The 21,889-nt window shown below is 47.5% G+C and overlaps 1 protein-coding gene across 1 annotated transcript; it reads left to right on the top strand.

Moving 5' to 3' along the window:
* The first annotated feature begins 492 nt into the window (after positions 1 to 492).
* On the top strand, positions 493 to 21,578 carry LOC131421990 (thyroid receptor-interacting protein 11-like). Its single transcript, XM_058568858.1, has 12 exons — positions 493 to 503; positions 2,304 to 2,405; positions 3,349 to 3,409; positions 3,520 to 3,555; positions 3,631 to 3,698; positions 3,824 to 3,918; positions 5,002 to 5,051; positions 6,618 to 6,756; positions 9,169 to 9,221; positions 16,876 to 17,072; positions 17,320 to 17,384; positions 17,579 to 21,578. The coding sequence occupies exons 1-12, from the start codon at positions 493 to 495 to the stop codon at positions 21,538 to 21,540; spliced, it is 4,839 nt and encodes a 1,612-aa protein (XP_058424841.1). The 3' UTR covers positions 21,541 to 21,578.
* The last annotated feature ends 311 nt before the right edge of the window (positions 21,579 to 21,889 follow it).

Raw genomic sequence — 21,889 nt, 5'->3', positions numbered from 1 at the left:
GAGTTTGCAGTGAGAAGGTAAAAAATGACTTCTTGCCTTCAGGATTCTCTCCTTTCTTCTCTCCCCATCACAACCAAGTATTTGGAACATGTGCACACACACAAAGAAAATGGTTTTATGCTTTACAGAAAGGAGAAAGAAACTAGAAGACAGCTGTGAGGCACTGAGATCTGTTAAAGAGACAAAGGAAGCCGAATTAGAAATGCTAAAGAAGAACACACGTATGGTTGATGAAATCTGTGGACAAAGAAAGTGGGTCACAGAACAGTAAGCTATTCATGTGTTGATTGTTACAAATACTGTTGTATTAGTGAATGTGTAGACCAATGTAGAGAATTATAATTTTTTTTAGAATATTTATCACCGTATTTTTGCCATATTCAGTCAGTACAGAATTGTTTCTCCTTTCTGCCTTGATTTTTGTAATCTGCATCTTCCTTTCCATTCTAACTGGTTGTCAGAGATTCTTATTTGCAATTAATTTAAGATTGGATGGCGTACAGGTACCAGCTTTAATCACTTCATTATCTGGAACCCTCTGGGTTCATTTACATTGTACTCTAGGTTTCAATCCCATCATATTGTCCTGACCTGCCATATGTCTGTCATTTCCTATTAAATTCTAGACATTGGGTAGATAATATTTAGAGAAAAATTGAGGCCTCGTCTGATGTCATCTTGCTGCAGAAAAGATGGGAGTTTACATCTGGCAGGTGATCAGGGACGCCAGCAGTACTGAATCCTATTAATCCACTTAGTGACTGAGACCACTCACTGCAGGCTTAGTCCCTCCTAAGGCCAGTGTGTTTTCTGTCTGCCTTTATTCTTAGTGTGTAAGTCTCCTGGGACCCAGCTAAGGCCCGCAGGATTTTCTAGGGTGACCTTCGCTGACTGACCATGAAGTCCAGTTGTTTGACTTTTGTGCCCAGGGATGTGTGCAAACGCAGCTCAGCGTCTTTGCATCTCAGAAGTCTCCTCTGGGATTAGTTGATGAACCTTGGGGAAAGTGGCCCCAAATGCCAGGCTGACCTTAATCCTGGGCATCCTTCTTCTCCGTCTTGGCCTCATGTCTCTTTGCTGGTTTGATAGCAATTTGGTGCATTCTATCATGAATTTCATATTTTGGCCAATGTTTCCTATGGTTCTCAGGGGGAGATGAGGGACTTCAGACCCACTCATCCATGTTCAAAGGCAAAACTTTTCTTATATTCCCACAAGTGCCAGGTTTGTGTTCTCCCTGCCCCGGACTGGGGTAGGGTGGCTCTGTCCTCACTGGCATCTTATTTGCATTAAACTATGAGATGTTTTAGGGTGGGGATAGTGCCCTACCTCTCGCTGTATCCCCATCACCTTACAATGCACCCACTCTGTTCCAGCCAGTCCAGAAAGCATTTGCTGAAAGATTGGCTGGGTGGCCAGAAACAAATGCGTGAACTTTGTCTCTTTAGTGTTTTTGTCCCTGTTTCCTAGAGCTCTTTTAATTTTGTGTGTGATCCCTAGCAAATCCAATGTCAAGTTGAGAATCTTTTGAATCAGAACCTTGAACAAAGTAGTTTGAAGGCAACACAACACATCTGCCTTAAGCCATTGCCCTTTGCAGCCTTCACTGTCAATGAAATCAAGGTACTTGTTAATGAAATCAATCTACCTGTTATTGATATCCTCAATTTGAAAGTTTTCCATTTTCAGGACATACCCTGATTATGGGGCGATTCAGATAATTTTTCATTCAGCATGGTTTCCATTCTCCTCAACTAGGATCTTTGAAGTAGGTGGCAGGAGTTCCATTCTCGAACTGTAGAAGTGTCTAGTAGTTAATTGTCCGATGTTATGACCCCATGTCCAGCAAGGATCTATGGCTGTGTCATGGCCTCAGGTCTCTCCCTGGGAGAAATCAGACAAGTCATGAAGCTCTGCTTCATCCTAATGTGCTTACTTGTGATGAGCTGAAAGAAAATGAGCTTGTGCTGTCCCAGTCCCAAGAGCCTGAGCCTGGGAGGGCACATGGTGCGTCTCATATGTGCTTTTTTTGTTTGTTTAGTTCATTTACTAATGACTAGGAACACAGAGCTGTGAAGAGAAGCTCAGAATTGCCAAAGACTTGCCAGCAGGAGGGAGTTTGATTTTTCTTTGTGCTCTAATGGGGGGCTTAAATGCTTTCCTCTGATTAGATTTGTCCATCTATGCATTTGTGGGGTAGGATCGGAGGGGACATTTGAATCTTGCCCTTTAGATTTCTGGGAGGAAAGAAAGGCAGAATTTCACATGGGCTACGGATAATGCATATGTCTTTCCCCTCTTAGGAAGCTGAGAATGAAAGACCGTGAGCGGGGGGAAAAGGAGCAGCAGCTGTCAGCGGCAGAGAAGAGACTGAAACTGGCTGCAGAAGAAACGCAGAACTACAGGTGAGTTCAGCTCCTAAATAACAGCGGCTCATAAAACCTTTGTTGGATTTTTTTTTTAACTTTTGTACAATGTTTAGACCCAATTCATACACCAATATAAGCAAATGTTCAGAAGACATTTATATAGAGATTTCACACAAGAAAGAAAAATGTTAAGTTTCACAAATGTCAAGTTAAAATATTAACTTAAAAAAAGTAGGCGCCAGCCCCGTGGTGCGGCAGTTGGCTGCGCGCGCTCTCCTTCGGCGGCCCGGGGTTCGCAGGTTCGGATCCCGGGCGTGCATCAATGCACCTCTTGTCAGGCCGTGCTGTGGCAGTGTCCCACGGAAGGAGAAGGGGATGGGCACGGATGTTAGCCCAGGGCCAATCTTCCTCAGCAAACAAGAGGAGAATTGGCATCGGATGTTAGCTGGGGTGATCTTCCTCACAAAAAAATAAATAAATAAATAAATTTGCTAAAAACTTCCTGATTCTCAATGTTGACCAGACTATGTCGAAATGTGGTTCACAAAAATGTTCCTGGAGGAGGTAAAAACTGTTGTAAATCTTAGGGAATCAGTTTGGTGTGGGATGAATCACATCAGTAGATACGAGCATGCCATTTTAGAGACCCAGTGTTGTAGCCCTGAGAATATGATCAGGGTGTAAGGAAAAGAAGCAGCGAGCTGTATGATGAAAGACGCTCATTGCAGGATAAATTAGGGAGCTATTGAGAATAGGTAAGGGAATTATATCAACTCAGAAGCTGGCGGGCATTCGATAATAAGGAAACAATGTAGCAATAGCTTTGATCATACTATACTTTTATAATCATGTGAAGTGTGTCTTATAGTATTGGATAATGTGTATAAGGGTACAGTTCAGACAATGGAAACATGGGAAGACTATTTAAAATCATCCTCAATATTGTGCTTTATCTGACGAAAGCAATTGTCACTCATAGGCACCAAATTGATCAAATGCGGCAACAAGTGCAGCAAGCAGAGTTCACCTTCAGACACCAGGTAACCTGCATTCTGCCCAAAGTTCCTGCCTCCTTCAGCACCCAATGCAGAGGGTCATAGCGGCCTTGGAAGCCCTCAACATAGGGTTTATGACGTGTTGGCTTTTTCAGATGGCTGTGTATGAGAAGAATGCTCACGACAATTGGGTACGTTTTGCTTTCTTTCCTTCCCTTTGCGCACAGTCTGCCACAACTGAAGGTGGATGTGTTTTTCTCCCACAGATCAAGGCTCGGATTTGGGAGAGGGAGATAGCAGAGCAGAGCAGGGAAGCCGCCCACTTGAAACACAGGTATGGGATGTTGACATACATTTTTTACGGGTGTTTTTGAGGTATTAAGGCAAAGCTGTTTCGTGCCTAGTAAAGGACTTGGTGTTGTAATTCTTATTGAAGTCCATTCTTTTTCTACGTTCAAGATTGGAGATAATGTCCAAAAAGAGGCTGCCCGAGGGATACAGGCTGCACAAACCAACGTCGGGAAGACCTGGGATGCAGAACCCTCCACAGAGAGGTAGGGAGCACATTGTGAAGTGCAGCCACTTAATTTCTGCTGCAAAACCACTCCGTGTCCTACCTGTTCCTGTGGGGGATCACGTGTTGCCTGGAACCAATCCCAAGCACGACCTAAAGACAACAGGTTATCTCGAGGGGTGACAGGAAGATGTTTTCCTCAGGTGCCCCAGCCAGACTGGCTTTCTGGGCCTGCGCCCTGTGACTGGTGGAGCTCATGCCCCGCCACTGACTGTGGACCCTCTCTGCCCCCAACACCCGCCTCGCGTGCTCTTGGATTGCTCTCAACTGGAGAGACGTGCCTGGAGGGGAAGTGGGTGCATGCTTCCTTCCCAACTGGAGTGAATGCTGAAGACTTGATTTTTCTTTGAGTTGAGAAAAAGGCATTTATTTACTATGCTGGAGGTTCCCTTATTCTTCCTGTTTAACTTTCGCTTGTGGACTTTAGTATTCCATTCATAAATTAAATTTCTATGTAATTTTACTCCTGACATTGTCAGTGTAACGCTACAGCTTTGCTGTTAAATCCCCGTATCTTCCATTTTCTCATTACTATAATATTAGTCTAAGTCCATTTCTGTTCATAAATATTCATATAATGTCGGTCACATGTGGAAGGCAGCTTATGTGTAGAGTGAGAGATTGAAAAGTCCACCTGCGGCCTGAAGAAAAGGACCTGTGCTGTTCATGTTGAGGGGTTGTTGCTATTATCCCATCTGAGGTGATTCTCATTTTAATTTTACTCTATGATGAAATGGTGGTTTCCCCTGATGTGTTTTGGGAAACCCCTGTTTCAGTGTTGATTTCCAGCTAGTTGAGCCCGGACCTGACCACAGGTGGTTGATGAGTTATGAAAACCCCTGAACCAGGGCCCTGTGGTGTCTTCCTCAAGGGCCAGGGGACGGGTCTCCCCTTCTCCTCGGGGGTCACCTGAGGTGTGTGGGGAGCCCTCTGCCATTGGTAAGGGCCCAGAAGTGGGAAAGAATGTCAGATGGTGGAGGAAGGCGCGGAGGGTTTGTTTTCCTTCCTCACAGTCTATGCAAGTCTGACTAAACCCCCATCCCTCCTCTCTGGCCTCTTTCAGATCCGGGACCTGTTTCTGCGGCTGTGAGGAGCAGCAGCTCCGGGGGCAAGGTAAGTGCTGTGGTCATTTTCAGTCGTAACCGTCTCTGGAAACGTTGACGTGTGTGTGCAGCAGCCTCTCTTGGCCTCATGTCTGGTTTGTGTGTTCCGTGGCACGTCTACTGTGTCATTTCCTTCCCTGAAAGCACAGTCTTCCCCAGGAGCCTTTGGGCTTCTCCACTCTCAGCTCTCATCTTTGGTGGCGCCTCCAGAAGCCTTCAGTGCTTCTGGGCTGAGGACTGCAGGGCTCTCACAGTGTGTTTCTGGAAGTAGCACTTGGAGGGTTACCTTAAGCCCACACTGAAGTCTCCTAGCAGAGCCGACTCCTTCCTGAACTCCTTGACATAGGATTGTTGTTGTTGTGGTTCCTTTGCTCCATACCTGGTTTGGGTTTGGTGAGGAGCCTATTGGGAACGTCTGCCATCATCCTCATGGGAGAGGAACAGGAGAGGCCGTCCCTCCAACTTCATGTTGGGTGCTTCGTGCGATTTGGAATGTTCTTGGATCCAGCCGATGTCACAGTTCCTCAGGGTCCCCTCTCTGTGGGTCATTGTGCTCTCCGGGATCCCTCAGGTGGTAGCCTAGGTCAGAATAGTCTGAATGATCACAAATGGCCTATTTGCAGTAGGAAATGGGCACGGGCACCAAAGGAGTGAAGAGTGAACATCAGGACTGCGCTGCAGGACCCATTGCCCCCAGAGGCCATCACTTGTGCTGACATGAGGGGGGTCCTGTGGTGTCCGGTGGTGCCGTTAGAGCCAGGACGTTCCCTCATCCCCTGTCACGGGGTTTTACGGCTGGAATCAAAGCACGTCTGTGTTCATTCTGTCCTTTAGAATCCCCTCCTCACGTTTCCGTTGGACACAAATTAGTCCGCGTCACGGTGGGCTTAGAAATCTGCCTTCCCTGTGGGTGACGATAGATAGAGCTGAGCCTAACCGAGTCCTGTTGGTCACACCGTTCTCCTCAGAAAACGCAGGCCCCCGGGGGTGCCCAGCGCCCCAGAGGTCCTGGTGCCCGTGGGCAGACCCCGAGCGGAGGAGAAGACCCCTTTGTCGGGGAGGGAAGCTGAGGCGGGGGACGGGCAGGGCAGGGGCCTGCAGGCAGAGCTTTTCCCCAGGAGCAGCTCGGCTTCCAGAGGTGGGGAGCGGCCTTTTCCGTCCCTCTCGGGCGCTCTCTTCTGAGTAGAGAGCCAACAAGCTTCTGTGGTGCTGGGGGTGGTGAGGAGGGTGGAGGCCGGTCCTGGAGCGAGATGCCGGTCTGCCTGGAGTCGGCTCCTTTCTCAGTCTGGTGTTGCCTCGTCCAGCGCTCTAGGACAGGACCCCTTGCTCTTGTGCTTTCGCAGACACGGGTGGTGACGTGTGGTGACAGTGGTTCATCCCCGTGGTGTTTGTTCCTCCCCAAGCTGGGCGGGCCCCAGTGGTGGGGGTAGAGCGGTCTGGCACGGATGCTGCTCTCTTGGCACCTGGGGGCGGGGAGGGTGCCAAGTGCTTCCCCGGCTTCATTGGGTTTCAGCTTTGGTTGGTGCTGGCGCTTGTGTCTGCCACATCCACCTGACTTTAAACTTCTGTTCCGCAGGTCAATGTTGAGGCAAGAGGGCCTCCTCCTTTTGCAGCACCACCCTGCACAACCAACCCTGTAGGCTCTGGGCCACATCTGTCTCCTCCATCCTGGAGGCCTCTAGGCCCTCACCCACCGCCTCCACGTGTCCCACTCGGTAAGATGATCTGAAGAGTATGAGTTGACTGTAAAGCATATTCATCTCTTTTCCTATGGAGTTTTTGGAGGAAAGGTAGATATGGTACTGAGGGCTTTGCAATGCAAGGGTAAACCTGGCTGAGGACATTGTAACGTTCCTCAAGTTTCTCAGGACATACGTACAATGGGCCGTGAATTGCCCCATCCTGAGCTGGGCAGCAGGTGTCTCATAGAGAAGGAAAGAGGCTGTCTACAGAAAGGCAGAAAGAGCAGTTCTGCAGATGCACATTGTACACAGACCATGTGCCGGGCTCTGTGGGGGATGAGGCGCACCCCTAACTTCAGGGGCTTAAGGTGTCCTATAGCAGAGGGAGATTTCCATTCGAGATCCTGTGATCACGTAATGGAAGCAGCAGTGAAGGGACCCAGAGAACAAAAGAGGGCGATGTGAATCTCACCAGAGTGAAGCGGGAGGTTGTGAAGAGAAGGAAAAGTTGAGGAGGTGCCCAGCGGGGGTGGGTTGGGTTCCTTAGATGGAGCTGGAAGGCCATTCCCAGCCGGGCAGGCAGCTTGAGCAGGGAGTGTGAAGGCAGTGCGAGGTCCACGCAGAGCTGCTGCGTGTTTTCAAATCACACAGTGTGGGCATGTGATTATCCTCATCAAAATGTTGCTGTTGCCCTAAAGCCCTTAGTTCATAATCGAAATCAAGATTCTTGTTTCCCTTGGATTTCTGAAAGTTCTGGATCTGTACGATGGAAAAATCTCTGGAGGTTTGGAAATGTAACTTGGCTCTTTGAGGATCCTTTGTCTGCCTGAGTTTATTGTGCCCCAGTGAGACTAAACGTGAAGACAGGGTCTAGATCAGCAGAGCAGAGGCCTTGGCCTTCAGTACGAGTCAGACTCTTCCTGGTATATTCAAGGTTGATCAGGAGCCGCCCCTGCTGGACCCCTCTCACCACATCCCTGCATCCTCTAGTCACCACCCCTAACTGTCAGCTTTGCATCTCCCCAAACTTACCACACAGTATCCCGATTCTTGGCCTGTGTACCTGCTGTCTCGGCCCCTAATACCAACTCTCAGTGGGGCGTACTCAGAGCCTCAGCCCCGTTGTGTGTGTAAGGGGGTGATACTGGTTTCTGAGGTCATTGTGAGGAAGACGAGATTAAGTGCATAATGAAAGTGTCTGCAAAATGGCTGGGACATGTTGGCACTCACCATTCTCACTGTTTAAATGAAAATATCTCCACACAGAAGATTATCAGAAGATAGTCATTGAAGTACATTCCATTAAACTAAGGATGTAAGAGCTCAGGCCTAGAGATTCACAATCCCTGTTTCAAAAGATAAGGAAAAGACCCTCCTTTTTTCTATTGAAATTCAGATCCCACCAGTTAAAGATGGAAAAGATAATTTTGAGAATGTGTGAGTTCAGAGATCTATACCTGAGACCTGAAGACAATTATTTTCCATTCACTATAAACACACAGATGCAGCCACACACTAAAGTGTTCATCAGAAGCCAGAGATATGTTATAGAAGACAAATGTAGATAGGAGGAATAGCCTATCATTGAAATAACCCCAAATCTCTTTGCCTTACAGGACACTCATTTTGAAGGAGGACACTGAGCGGTGATAAACTGGCTGTGGCAAATTATTATGGTTTTTCTTGCCCAATCCTGCCCCCTCCACTTTTATCTTTCCTGTTGTCACCCCTAATACACTCTTTACAGTTCTAACTCAGTATCAGCGTCTGCTTTTTGGAGGACCATCCAACTCACCCCAGGGAGTGTATACAGTGTGATTCTTGTACACACAGTTCAAAAACAGGCAGAAACCACGGGGATGGGGCAGAAGCAAGGTTATTCCTTGGGGGTACTCTTGACTGCAAGGGGCCTGAGAGATCCTTCGGGTGGTGGGCACATCCTACATCTAGATCTGGCCGTGGTTATGTTTATTCAGTCAATAAATACTCAGCACATGGTGCCTGCCAGTCCCAGGGGTGTCTGGTGATCAGAGAGACAGCTCTCTTTCCCCAGGAAGTGGCCAATTTCTGATGGTGGCGAATAGATAAGGGGCCAGGAGTGGCTCCAGGAGGCCAGTGAGGAGGCTCTGCAGTAATCCAGGTTTTGCGCCCTTCACTCAACTTGCCAGCAGGCCCCCAATAGCACCAAGTCCAGGCAGTCTTTGTGGGGGCTGATGGCAGCAGAGTTTTTTGGTAAGTCCCACGAGCTCCCATAATCCTCCCACAGGTTCCTTATTGAAGGATGGGCAAGGCAGAGGTCAATGGCATGGGACCTCCCCCGCCCCCCACACACACACCAAGGAGAAGGTGCTGGGGTGGAAATATCTGGCTCCATCCAGGTCCCCCAATCCAATCCATTCTGCCCTGGCAGCTCCTGGAGCCTGAAGGGCCCTCCCTCCTGCCAAGTCGGGGGAAGCAGCCAGCCCGCCAGCAGCTCTGGGGACACCAAGCTGAAACCGGTAAACAGTTAGCTATTGATGATTAGGTAGCTAGCAACTAAGGTGTTTTTCTTTTTCTGCAGTTACTAATTATAGCGTTTAGTCGTTCACCTACCCATTGTTAACTGTGCTGCTTAGGCAATATACTGACTCCCACTAGGTTCCTATAGATAACATCTCCCTCATGCCTGGGTCACCATGGTAATGGATGTTTGAGCTGTTTCTCAGGAATTAGGAGCCCCTTGTCCAGTTCAGACCAGTTGAGACCACCAACCCATCAACTGGGCCTGTACACATGCCTGATAAGTGACCTTTTGACATCAAGAAGCTAAAACTCCACCCTCAGATCATGCTAATGCCACCATTTTGTGAACATGTGTCCTATGGAGAGGCGTGAAGTGTGACTACACTTGCACAGATCATCAATTACCTCACCTCTCCTTACCTCCAATCATCTATCTATCTACCCCGCTACCCTATAAATATCCTTGAGGCCCTGTTTTTGAGGAGGCAGATCTGAGACTAGTTCTCCTGCTTCGTCACTTGGCTGCCTTGTGATTAAAACACTTTCTCTGCTGCAATCTTGTCATCTCAGTGATTGGCTTTCAGGGCAATGGGCAAAAATGAACCTGGTTTGGTAACGGCACAATCATCACAATGAATTGCTGTTATGAAGGAGTGAAAGGAGCAGGGAAGCGGGTACTGCAGCTCTCAAGAATGAGGCGGGACTTCTGGGGAGAGGAGATGACTGGAGACTGGCAGCCAGCCTGTTAGAATCCACTGTGGGCTGTTGGCGCCTGCTGGGCTAGTCTGGCTGTCCCTAGTGCTGCACACACCTTGGGCTCCAGCACCCCTAAACTCAAGGAGGTCCTGGCTTCTTTGGACCCTGTGTGCCCTGGCACAGACTCTAAAGCTCCTGCTTTTCTTTCTGTTTGCTGCCCATCTTTGCCACTAGAAATGCAGCCCAGCTCTGAAGTGCAGCCTGACTAGTTGGGACTGCCAATCCCTACCCAGTGGACCCCACACCTTCCCCAGGGATCAGACTCAGGCCCTCAGCCTCCAAACCTTGGGCCAGACCTTCTTCTCAAAGGACAGTTAGATGAGGAGCCTCCTGGCCTATTCAGCGGGAGCAAAAATTCTTTCTAACAATATTCAGGGTGATTCCATACACATTTACTTTTTTCTCCTTGAAGAGAAAGAAGCAGGCATCCTCAGAGACTGGCATGTGCCTCTGACACCCTTTTTCTTATAACAACCCACTGAGGCCCCTGCACTCACATAGGAGCAACCCGTACATACACATTCACACAACACTTCCACACTTTGGAAACTAACACAGCTTTACACAGCCTCCAAACAAACATACAACACTTCCACACCCATGAAGCCTGAAACTACACCCTCCACAAATACCAGTGCCAATAAACACCTGAAATAGACACAGATCTCTCAACCCCTGCCCACATGCACACATACACAAACCCTGAACATATAATCTCCACTCTGCTCTTCTATCATTATAAACAAACACTCTTCCATCTCTTAGCCCCAGCACCTCCTCCAGGCCCCTCAGAGAACCTTTTGAAATTGCTGGAAAAATTGGGATTCTGATGTAGGTGACTGTTAAATAGTTGGGCAAGTTTACCATGCATCTCCCACTACCGCTCCCTCACCACGTCATAGCCACACACACACACACACACACACACACACACACACACCTCACAATGACCATACACCCTGTAACCACATGCAAATACAACACACACACAGATTTTCCAAATGTCTATATACCTTGTGACTACACATAAACACTGATACAAAACACCTACTCTGACCACATATGCACATCCTGACCACACATTCTCAGGTCTTACAATATTAATCCACCTTCTTACCACACACAAACATTGACCACACTTATGTATTTATTTCACATTCATCCAGATCTCACACAACCATAAACTCTCAAACCATAACAAACATCAGTACACACACATACACACACACACACACAGAAATGAATGACTGTATAGCTTCTGATGATAAACTCTAAAAACATGTGCACACACAACCTAGCAACATACCCACCACACACACAGATCACACGATAACTGAAGACGCTCCCTGAATACACACACAGTCACACTAAGAGACCTCTGACTATGTGTGTGTGGACTTTGATCAGAGGACATCTAATACCTCAGCCTCTACACAGATACCCAGGATGAGAGTGGGAGGCATGTGTCAGAGGGACAAAATGCGAGGTGCGTTAGGTTGCACTTAGATAAAGTGCATCAGAGCCTTGGAGATCTGGTTGCTACAAGGACACATGAAACAAGAGAGGAGAGGCAAAGAGGATCTAAAACATAAGAGATGTCTGTTATAAACCTGTCTCCACAAAGAGATTAGAGATATTATAACTAGTCTTGAAGGAGAATGCATCAGGGATTTCATACGATTCATTTTAATGTGATGATGTAGAATTGCTCCTGAAAGACAGTCAATATTTCTGGTAAAATTCCTAAATGTTTCTCTTTGTAAAAATAATATACATCTATTTTTCAGATCAAAACAACAGGGTAAAATCATTCCAGTTTTATCTATGACAGAGTATCTTGTATTAGACAAACTGTCTAAAAACAAACAGCTGTAAAAGCTGAAAAAATACATAAAACCAGAGTGAAGGCAGTGGAGAAAAACCAGCCCAAACAGGGCTTGAAGGGCTGCCCTCCTACCTGGGGGGTATTAGGCTCAGCGAAATAAGCCAGACAGAGAAAGACAAATACCACATGATTTCACCTATATGTGGAAGATAAACTAACACAGGGACAGAGAACAGTTTGGTAGTTAGCAGGGGGAAGGGGGTTAGGGGGTAGGCACAAGGCGTGAAGGGACACATTTATATGGTGACTGACAAACAATAATGGACAACTCAAATTTCCCAATGTTATAAACTATTATGACATGAATTAAAAAAAGAGGAAGATTGGCAACAGATGTTAGCACAGGACAAATCTTCCTCAGCAAAAGAAAAATACATGAGTAAATTAAGATATGGCATTAATATTTTCTTACTGACACTTAAGATCTGCTAGAATAGGTACAACTGGCAATATTCAAATTATCTGCTTATATGTCTACCTCCTCACTCAAGTCCCTAGGAATTCCATATATCTTTAAGCCCAGCCCCTAGTGTTTGACAAGTTCTCATTAGATAATTGTTGAACTGAATTGGTAATTGAAGAATGAAATTGACAACTGAACATTAATTCCATGGCAATTAAATAAACACATACACATGCAGAAAACTTACAGAAGGCAATACAAATATAGAGACTTCATTTCAACCTTAGTGGAAATAAAATTAAATAGGTAGCAAATTTTATAAAAGACGATGTCCAGTGCTACTGAGGTGATGGTGAAACATGACATCCATCACGTCGTGCACAATGACGTGCTTGCGTGCAACGTTACTTCTGCACGGTACACTACACGACAGCACTATCACTTCAGAAGGCAATTTGGTAATCCTATGACTACATAAAGATTAATTTCCTACAAATGTAGTGATTCTAAACTCCAGAGAATTCATCAGAAAAAAATAATATAGACAAGAACGGCTATAATCCTTGAAATGGTGACTGGCCATGTCAAAGTAAAGTGGAGGCCTACATATCCCTCAAAAGGGATAAACCAGCTCAAGCCAGCAGAGGCCAGCTGGAAGACAATAGCGAGTCCAGGTGAACAGAAATGAGAGCTTGAACTAAGGTAACTGGAGGAGTGGCCATCGACAGGCAGACACAAAATCAAAAGACACTAAGGAGGCAGAATTGCCAGATCCTAGTGAGAGCCCGGATATAAAGAACATGGAGGAGAGGGGTGACAGGTGACCCAGTAGGTGTGGTGGCATTCAGTGCACTAGGGCAGGTGTGGGCAACTCCTTCAGTAAGGGCCAGACGGTACACAGCGTAGGCTCTGTGGCCACACAGTCAGTGTTACCACTACTCCATTCTGCTGCTGCAGTGCGGGGCTGGGCGCCAATAACCTTTCTCACAGAACTGGCAGCGGGCCAACGTCAGCCGACCTGTAGACTAGAGAATACAGGGAAAGGAGGCCAACTTGAGAATGAAGTTGTTGAGTCAGTTTTAGCAGGACATTTACAGGAGACGTTCAAGACAGAGGTCAACGTAGGGATGAAGAGATGCCAGGGCTGGAGGCATGAAATGGGGAGTCATCAGCCACGAGGTGGTGTTACGGGGCTGAGGTCACCTAGGGGTGTGGTCTGAGAACAGTCGAGACTAAGGCCGCTTCCCTGTCCAATACAAGGGCAGATACGGAATGTCACTTCTGATCACGAAGGCCCTGGAAAGGGAGGGACATTATAGCCTAACATCCCTGAACTCAAACTTTGTGAAAAGAGGCTCCCCTTTTAACTTGGGCTTTCATTCCCTTTTCCAAGATAAGTAACTTGAAATTTTCCAATTCACAGATGGAAAAGAAAACTTCCCTCTGGCTAGAAAATAAGGCAATTCTAAAATAAAATCTCTATCAACTTTGTTATATTTTCTTTTTATTATGAAATATTTTACATTCAAAAACATATATTTGCAAAGTACGATGAATCATGATAAAACAAAGGTCCCCCCCATCTCAAGAAGTAGTTTATTACCAAAACACTACTGTCCAGCTGTTCACACCATAAGAATTAGTCTCTAAAGCAGAGGTCAAAGCAGGCAGCCCAAGGCCAGATCAAGCTTGCTGATATCTTTTCTTTGGCCTACACAGTGGATTTTTTTCCTTTTAGCTGACTTAAAATGACAAGAACTTCACACGGAAATCAGCATTCTGGAGTATCACTAAAAATGGGAAGATGTGGCAACACTGTACCCCCAATCACCATGGCAACAAGTGGCTAGAGCTGAGAGCAACTTTCCGCTTTAATGGACAGGGACTCACTGGTTCACCAAAGTCCTCAGCACTCTCTATTGTCTTATAACCAATCTCCCACTTCACCTCTTAATTTTACCTCTCCTGGCACTTGAGCACCTGTGACCCCTGCTACAGAATATAGCTGTGATTTCCAACTTTTTGGAGTATGGGAAACGTGATTGAAAACATAAAAATTTCACAAGCTCTCTCTACAGGAACATTACTAAAAGTAAGACAGGTCCACAAGCCCTTATCCACTCTTTTCAAATCTAAAAAATAAGTGTTTTGTAACTCATCAGGCAACAGAACTGGATGTGAACTAACATGAAGCTATTTACAATCCTTATGTATTCCATTTAGCGTGAAATACAGTCCCATATTTTGCTATAGAAATACTAATGTTTGATTAAGGGCTGCTGCCCAGACCCTGCTGGAGATATTATATAATGGCATATGCACAGTACTACTCTTCACAACTCTGAAAAATTCTGAATTCTGAAACTCATCTGACCCCCAAGAGTTTTGGATAAGGGACTGGGTGGCTGTGGTATTTTTAATATCTATGATTAAGAAAATACACACAGACACACACACACACACACACACGTGCACGCACAAAGCAGATAGAAGTGTAATAATATTTTTAAGTGCATTTGTAGTTGATTAATCACTATGGCATCTACTGACATGTGAGAAACAGAAGTAGAATGATATATGCAAAACATCTGTAGTCTGACAAGAGTGTGTGATGCACATACTCATTCGAGGCGTCTGTACCTGAATGTCCACTCCCTGAAGAGTCGGCCATGTCCACACTGGGAACTGCAGCCACAAAGGTAATTCCAGGTTAGAATCACATGCTGCTTTCACATATAAAAAGGACGCTATATGACCACTTCCTTTCAGGGTTCATTTTCACTCATCTATAAATACCCTGTTTGATATTCCAGGACATCACAATATGTCAAGTACATAAAAAAGCCACAGAAGATCAGATCAGAAGAAGCTGCAAAGATATCAGATTTCTTTCCACTCGAGCTCCATGCAGAGGCGGGATGGAATCCACTCAGATTGAAGCAAAGCACAGCTACCTGCCCTTTCTCAGAAATCCTGTTCAGACTGGTCCTAGAAAAGGCAGAGGAAATGAGTGTGAGGAAAAGGAAACAGCAGAGTAGGTGAGGGATGGAGAATGTCACTGCTGAGAAAGTAAGGAGATGGTTTGTGACGTCAAATAGAGGAAGGGCTGTCTCATGGGAGAGAGACGAGGCACAGCTGCCCCTATTGGAATGGGCTGTCTCGTGAGGTAGTGAGAGTACCACTCCTGGAGATGGTCGTTAGATTTCTGTGATCAGGGAGGGGTCGGCAGGGAAGGTACGAGTAAGACAAGCCGGGTAGGGACTGGGGGGCACTGGACGGCTGATGCCACACCCAGATGGGACAGCTGCTGCTCAGCTACTTCTACGTGTACCCGGAAGCAATGCCAGTTATTGCAAGATTACAACATTTTAGAAGCTGGAAATACAGGTTTTCATGTGAAAATTCCTAAATTTTAAATATGGGCTAATGAGTGTAAAAACAATTAAAATAAAATATACATACGTACATACCTAGATACTGAATAGGCCAAACAGAACACATCCTGCCCTGCAGGCAAACAGTGTGGATCTCTGGTTTTGATAATTCACCTACCCAGAACCTGGAAGGACTAGACCAGGGTTTCTCAACCTCAGCACTCTTGACATTTGGGACCAGATGCTTCTGTGCCGTGAGGCTGTCCTGTGCATTGTAGGATGTTCAGCAGCATCCCTGGCGTCTATCTACTAGAAGCCAGTAGCACCCACTACCCCAACCACATCATGACAGTCAAAAACGTCTCCAACATTGACAAATGTGCCCTGGGGGTCAAAACCATCTCTGGTCAGAGACACTGGACTAGAGCAACATCCAACTCTTAGCCTCCAGGATTTGATGAAAACATCACTCATAACTCAAACATAGGGTTTCTCATATAAGAGTTTCCCACGTGAAGTATGGGAACTTACAGCTGCTTTGAAATCAGAAACCAGGGTTTGAATCGACAGCTCCGCCATTTACTAGCTTGATGACCACTCTGAGTTCTGGCTTCCACATCGTTAAATCAGGAATAACTACCATCACCTCTTAGGGTCGCTGTGAGAATGCGGTGAGAGAATACATGCAAAGCACCTAGCCCAGCAGCTTAATAAGCACCAAAGACGTTTCATAAACAGTATCCTTCCCTGGAGAAAAGACAGCCCCGTCTCTGTAGCTGGATGCACATGGGATCCAGAGTCCGAAGCCCTGGACTCAAGTCCTGCCTGGGCCACTTAGTCTGTGTGACCTGGGCAAGCCGTTCTTCCTGCTTTATGAAACAGAAATGATCACTGCCAGGAGGTGAGAACCCTGCCCGGTGGTTTGATACGGCACTTGGTAAACTAAGCCACTACGGAAACGTGGATGGTGATTACTATCGGATCTGTAAAGGAAAGGATGCGCTCTTGAACAGATCCAAAGAACCGAGAATGTAGTACTGTGAGGGGAAGGTACAGGAAAAAAAAAAAAAAAAGAGTAACAGGGTCCCTTAACCTGCAGGTCCTTCTAGACAAGCGAGTGCCAACTGGCGACTCACAGAACAAATCAGGCCGCGTATATATTGTGTTGTGTCTCGGGAGTGGTTTAATTGGCGTGAAAGGCCACCGAATTTTCGATAAAACCCGGATTTCAGACTCGCCTGCCCGCGGTCTGCTGGGCCCGCGGCTTCCTGCGGCTGAACCGCTGCTTCCCGGCGGCGGACGGGCCCGCCCGGCGGCTCCTCCACCGCCTCCCGGCCCAGGCGGCGGCGGCTCCCCAGGCCGGCGGCCCCGCCCTCCCGCGTGCCCTCCAGCGCCGCCCGCCGGGCCGCCGGGGCGGCAGCGCAGCCAGGCCCAGGGCGCGGCCCCCCGTCGGTCCCCGAGGAGGACGACCCCCCGGGCTGAGCGGGCCCGGGCCTCGCGGGCCACTAGGACCCCGGTGTCCTTTCCTCATCAATGCTTCCTCCACGGATGTGAAACTCACTTCCCTGACTAGATTCAAACACGTGTTGACGGAAGCAGACACACGGCGTGTCCACGGTGTGACACCCGTATCACAAGAGCCCCCAAACTCATCCAGGGGACCCCTCTCCCTGCAGGGCTGCTCGGGGAGGAGGCGAGGCTGTGGGGAGAGGACCCGGGAACCGCCTGGATGATGGAAACGGTCAGTGTCTTCATCAGGGTCGCGCTTCTGCGCGGGTGTAGACATTTGTCCAAACACAGAACTCATCAGATGGGTGCCGGTCACCGTGTAAATTTTACCTCAGATTATTTTAAGGGGAAAACCAGCAGCTGCAGGACAATACGGACCGTGTGCTCCACTTGGTGACATCAGAGCAACGGGTCCTCTCTTCACAGCGCGGACACGCGCACGGGGGAGGCCGTGTGGGGACGGCCGCCTCCAGAGCGGCTGTCATGGCGGCCGGCGCGAGGTGGCAGGAGGGGCGCTGGCACCGGGGACGTCACTGGGGCAGCGGGAGAAGGGGCCCGACCCCGCGGTGGGAAGTCATCGGGATGAGCGGAGGCCCCGGGTGACAGGGTGGGTGGGGAGGGTGACTGGAGACCCATTGGTGAGGTCCCGGGCCAGGCCCCGGGCTCCAGGCAGCCCTCCCCCACCCCGGCGGTTGGCGCCCCACCCCACCCCCACCCCGGAGCCCCGTTGCCTAGGAACCCTCGGCGTGTTTGGACTCTTCGCCTCGCGCAGGCGCCGGTGCCCCACACTTGGCGGGACTGGCCGACTGGGCTGGACGCTTTGCGCCGAGCGGACCAGGTCAGCCCTGCAACCCGCGGCGATGGCCTCCTGGTTTGGTGGCCTAGGCTCTGGCTTAGGCCATTCCCTGGGGCAAGTGGGCGGCAGCGTGGCTTCCCTCACTGGACACATCTCTAACTTCACCAAAGATGTGCTGAGGAAGGGAAGGGAGAAGGCGGAAGAGTCACCGGACTCTGGGAGGACGGAGATGGAGGACGTTCAGGCAATTGTAGCGTCAGAGGAGAGACTGAGAACCCAAGCTTTGAGAAAAGCTGAAATTGTGCAGCAGACCGTGGAGGAGAAAGACACAAGGCTTGCCTCCATGAGAGAAGAAAACAGTCATCTGATAGAAGCCCTGGAACGACTGAGAGAACAGACTGGAACTGCACCTGTGGTTGACCCTAAAACCCTGGACAGGGTGACACGACTAGAATCTGAGGTCTCTCAGGTGATGGTGATAAAAGGTCACCTGGAGGAGGAAGTAAAACATCATCAAAAGATGAGTGAAAAACAAGACCAGAGGAAGACACAGCTCCTTCGAACTTTACAAGAGCAGAGACGGGAAATGGATGAACTTAAATACCAGCGTGAGCAAATGCATATGAAACACACTCAGCTCTTTTCAGCCAAAGATGAGGAAATTAAGAATTTGCAAAACACGATAAAACAACTGAAAACCCACTTGCCTGAAAAAACCCAGCACATGCAGACAAAACATTCGGAGATTTGTCAAGTGGCAAAAGGTCAGAGTCTTAGTATGCAAAACGGAAGTGAAAAGCATGATTTATGTAAAGTTGAAAGTGAAAGATTAGGAAAAGGAAGAAAAGAACAGGAATGGGAGATGAAACTTCGAACTGAAAAGACTGTCCCTTTGAAGGAGCAGATTGATCAGCCATACAAAGATGAGATTGGTCAACTAACTCGGATTATCCAGCAAAAAGAGTTGGAGATACAGCGTCTTCATGCTAGAATAGCTTCAGCTCCCTACATCCAGGCTGTGAGCGACCTTCAGCAGCAATTGCAAGCTTACGCTTTGGAAAGGGAACCAATGTTAGCTGTTTTCAATGAGAAGGTGAGGGAAAACAGCAACCTAAAAAGAGAGTATCACAAAATGATGGACATACTGGTTGCCAAAGAAGCAGACCTCGTGAAACTGCAAGATGAAAATACAAAATGGTCCACGAGATTTGAAAGTAGTGGTCAGGATATGTTTAGAGAAACTGTTCAGAACCTCTCACACATCATTCGAGCGAAAGACGTGGAAATCGATGCCTTGAGTCAGAAATGTCAGACTTTATGGACAATCTTGCAGACATCTGGCACTGGCGGTGAGGTTGGAGGTGTTACTGTGAATCAGTTGGAGGAGCTTCTGCAGGAACGTGACACGTTACAGCAACAGGTCTCCCTAATGGAGGACTGGACACAGCAGGTGATGACTGCGGTGCACAACATGAAGCGAGAGTCAGCCCAGCTTCAGAAAGAACTTCCACAGCTTCAGGCTCGGGTCTTGATGGACATTGATAATAAGTCTCAAGTACGGATGGCCTCTACTGACCTGATCCAAAATTGTAAAGAGGATGAAATCCAAGTCACACATTTGGCAAAGAAGTTAGCACGAATGCAGCTCAACCTAGAGCAGCTGTGCAATGCCAAGGATGTTCTTTTAGGTCCACTTGACCTTACTGCACCACAGCCTCCCACCACATCATCACTCACTTCAGAGTCAGCCGACTCGCTGAAGGCAACTAGATCTGATGCAGCGAGTGAGTCTTCTAAAGCGCTCCCAGAAGAGATAGAAGAGTTAAGGAAATCGATGGAGGAAAAAGAGGCTACCATTCGAAGCCTCCGGGAGGAGAATCAGAGACTGTCTGCTGCGATTGCTGCCACCTCCGAACGAGAAAGAAAACAATGCGAAGAAACAGATTCCGAAATCCAGCAGCTCAGGGAGAAACAGGATGTTTTAGAAAACTTACTTCAGGAAAAAGAGCTCTTAGTCAACGCAAAAAGTGAGGAATTACTTTCTTTGAGTGAAAATTACACAACTGAAGTGAATGAAAATGAACTTTTGAGGCAGGCGGTAACAAACCTGAAGGAGAGAATATTACATTTTGAAGTGGATTTGTATAAAGTAAAACGAGAAAATGAAAAAATACTAGAAAAGTCCATGGAAAAGGAAACAGAAAACCGGGCATTACAAGAGACGAATATGCGGCTTTCTATGATGCTGAGAGAGAAAGAGTTCGAATCTGCTGCAGTGAAGAAGAAGGCTCTTGCTTTGGAGCAACTCCTGAAGGAACAAGAGCAGGGCCAGGCTGGGGAGTTAAACCAGCTTTTACACGCAGTTACGTCCATGCAGGAAAAGACAGTTCTGTTTCAGCAGGAGAGAGATGAAGTCGTGTTGGCACTGAAACAGCAACAAATGGAAAACTGTGCCCTACAGAATGAAGTTTGTCATTTAAGGGAAAACGAATTACGCTTAAGGCAGGAGCTAGAAAGATCTCGTAACCAGGCTTTAGAGTCAGAAGATGCTCATCTCCGTGAAGTGCTGGTTGCAGAAGACAGAGCGGCTCAACTAAGAAAGAGAGTCACAACACTAGAGGAAAAGCTACTTTTATCTTCCCAGGCAACGCAAAAGGCAAGCCATCAAGCCAGGGTACAGGTGGAGTCACTGCAGGAACAAGTGAACGTTGTCACCAAGCAGAGAGATGAAACCGCATTACAGCTTTCTGTCTCCCAGGAACAAGAAAAGCAGTATGCTCGAGCACTAGCCAACCTGAAGATGGCACTAGCTGAATGGATGGAAAAGGCAGACGATCTGGAAGGAAAACTGATGTCCTTGCAGGGACGACTCGATAAAGCCAATGCCATCTTGGATCTGAAGGAGGAACAAGTTGGAGAATTTAAAAAGCAAAGTGAGGTCCAACAGGAAATGCTGGATGAGGTGCAAAAGAAATGGATGAACTTAGTAAGCAGCATGGAAGGAAAAGTAGACAAAGTCCTAGTGAGAAAGCTCTTCCTGGACTATTTTCAAACACCCAAACGTGAACGTCAGGAAGTGTTACGATTAATGGGAAGCACTCTGGGAATGAAAAGGGAAGAAATGGAGTGGCTCATCCAGGAAGAGCAAAGCGGCCTTACCAGGTGGATGACTGGGTGGCTTGGATCAAGAAGTGTCCCCAGCACACCTCTGACACCAAATCAGCAATCTGATCTCAATGGTTCTTTTTCAGAACTTTTTGTTAAATTTCTAGAAACTGAGTCTCATGTAGCTTTTCCACCACAAAAGCTCTCTGCTCAGGATAGGAAGCCTCTAGATGCACCCAGAAGGAAGAAACTGGCGAAAAATGTACCAGCACGTCTTAACACCACCCTCGGATCCACACCCAGAAAATCAGATGTGAATGGCTGCTCCACAGCTGTGTCTCTTATTGACCCACCCGGCCCTGGGACTGGGGGGTCGGGGCATCTTCTTTTAAATGCCGTTACTGATGTTGTGCCCGCGTGTACACCTTTGCTCCTGTCACCTGCCAAGAGTGCTGCAGTTGCCCTGAAAAACACTTCAAAGCGGTAGAAGATTCCAAGTCGGAGACGAGACAGCACTGTAGAGAAACCAGGTCACTTTGTTTGTGACCTTATCATCAAGTGGCCTTCCAGGAAAAGTCATAGATTTGTTTTTAGTTTCACTTTAAGTTTAATATAAATAGTCTTCGTAATTAAAAAAAAAGTATCCTTTAAGGTCTTCACCCCACTTAAAGCAGAGGTTACTTCTTGGGAGAGTGGGCCTTGGAGGGACTGGAGGCTGTGGTCAAAGGACACTTCCAGTCGTGTTTCTAGCACTTTCACTTTTTACAAGGAGAGGGTGTTTTTTTTTAGGTGAACCTTGGGTAATATGAACAGTAACTTGTGTTAATGCTCAAAAA

This window comes from Diceros bicornis, chromosome 26 (genome assembly GCF_020826845.1).
Source record: "Diceros bicornis minor isolate mBicDic1 chromosome 26, mDicBic1.mat.cur, whole genome shotgun sequence".
Classification (NCBI taxonomy): domain Eukaryota; kingdom Metazoa; phylum Chordata; class Mammalia; order Perissodactyla; family Rhinocerotidae; genus Diceros; species Diceros bicornis.
This window is presented reverse-complemented; position numbering and strand designations above follow the sequence as displayed.

Coding starts and splice junctions, on each gene's coding strand:
- LOC131421990 (XM_058568858.1), top strand. Junction 3,410..3,519: donor AGTTCACCTTCAGACACCAG/GTAACCTGCATT, acceptor TGGCTTTTTCAG/ATGGCTGTGTATGAGAAGAA. Junction 3,556..3,630: donor AGAATGCTCACGACAATTGG/GTACGTTTTGCT, acceptor TTTCTCCCACAG/ATCAAGGCTCGGATTTGGGA.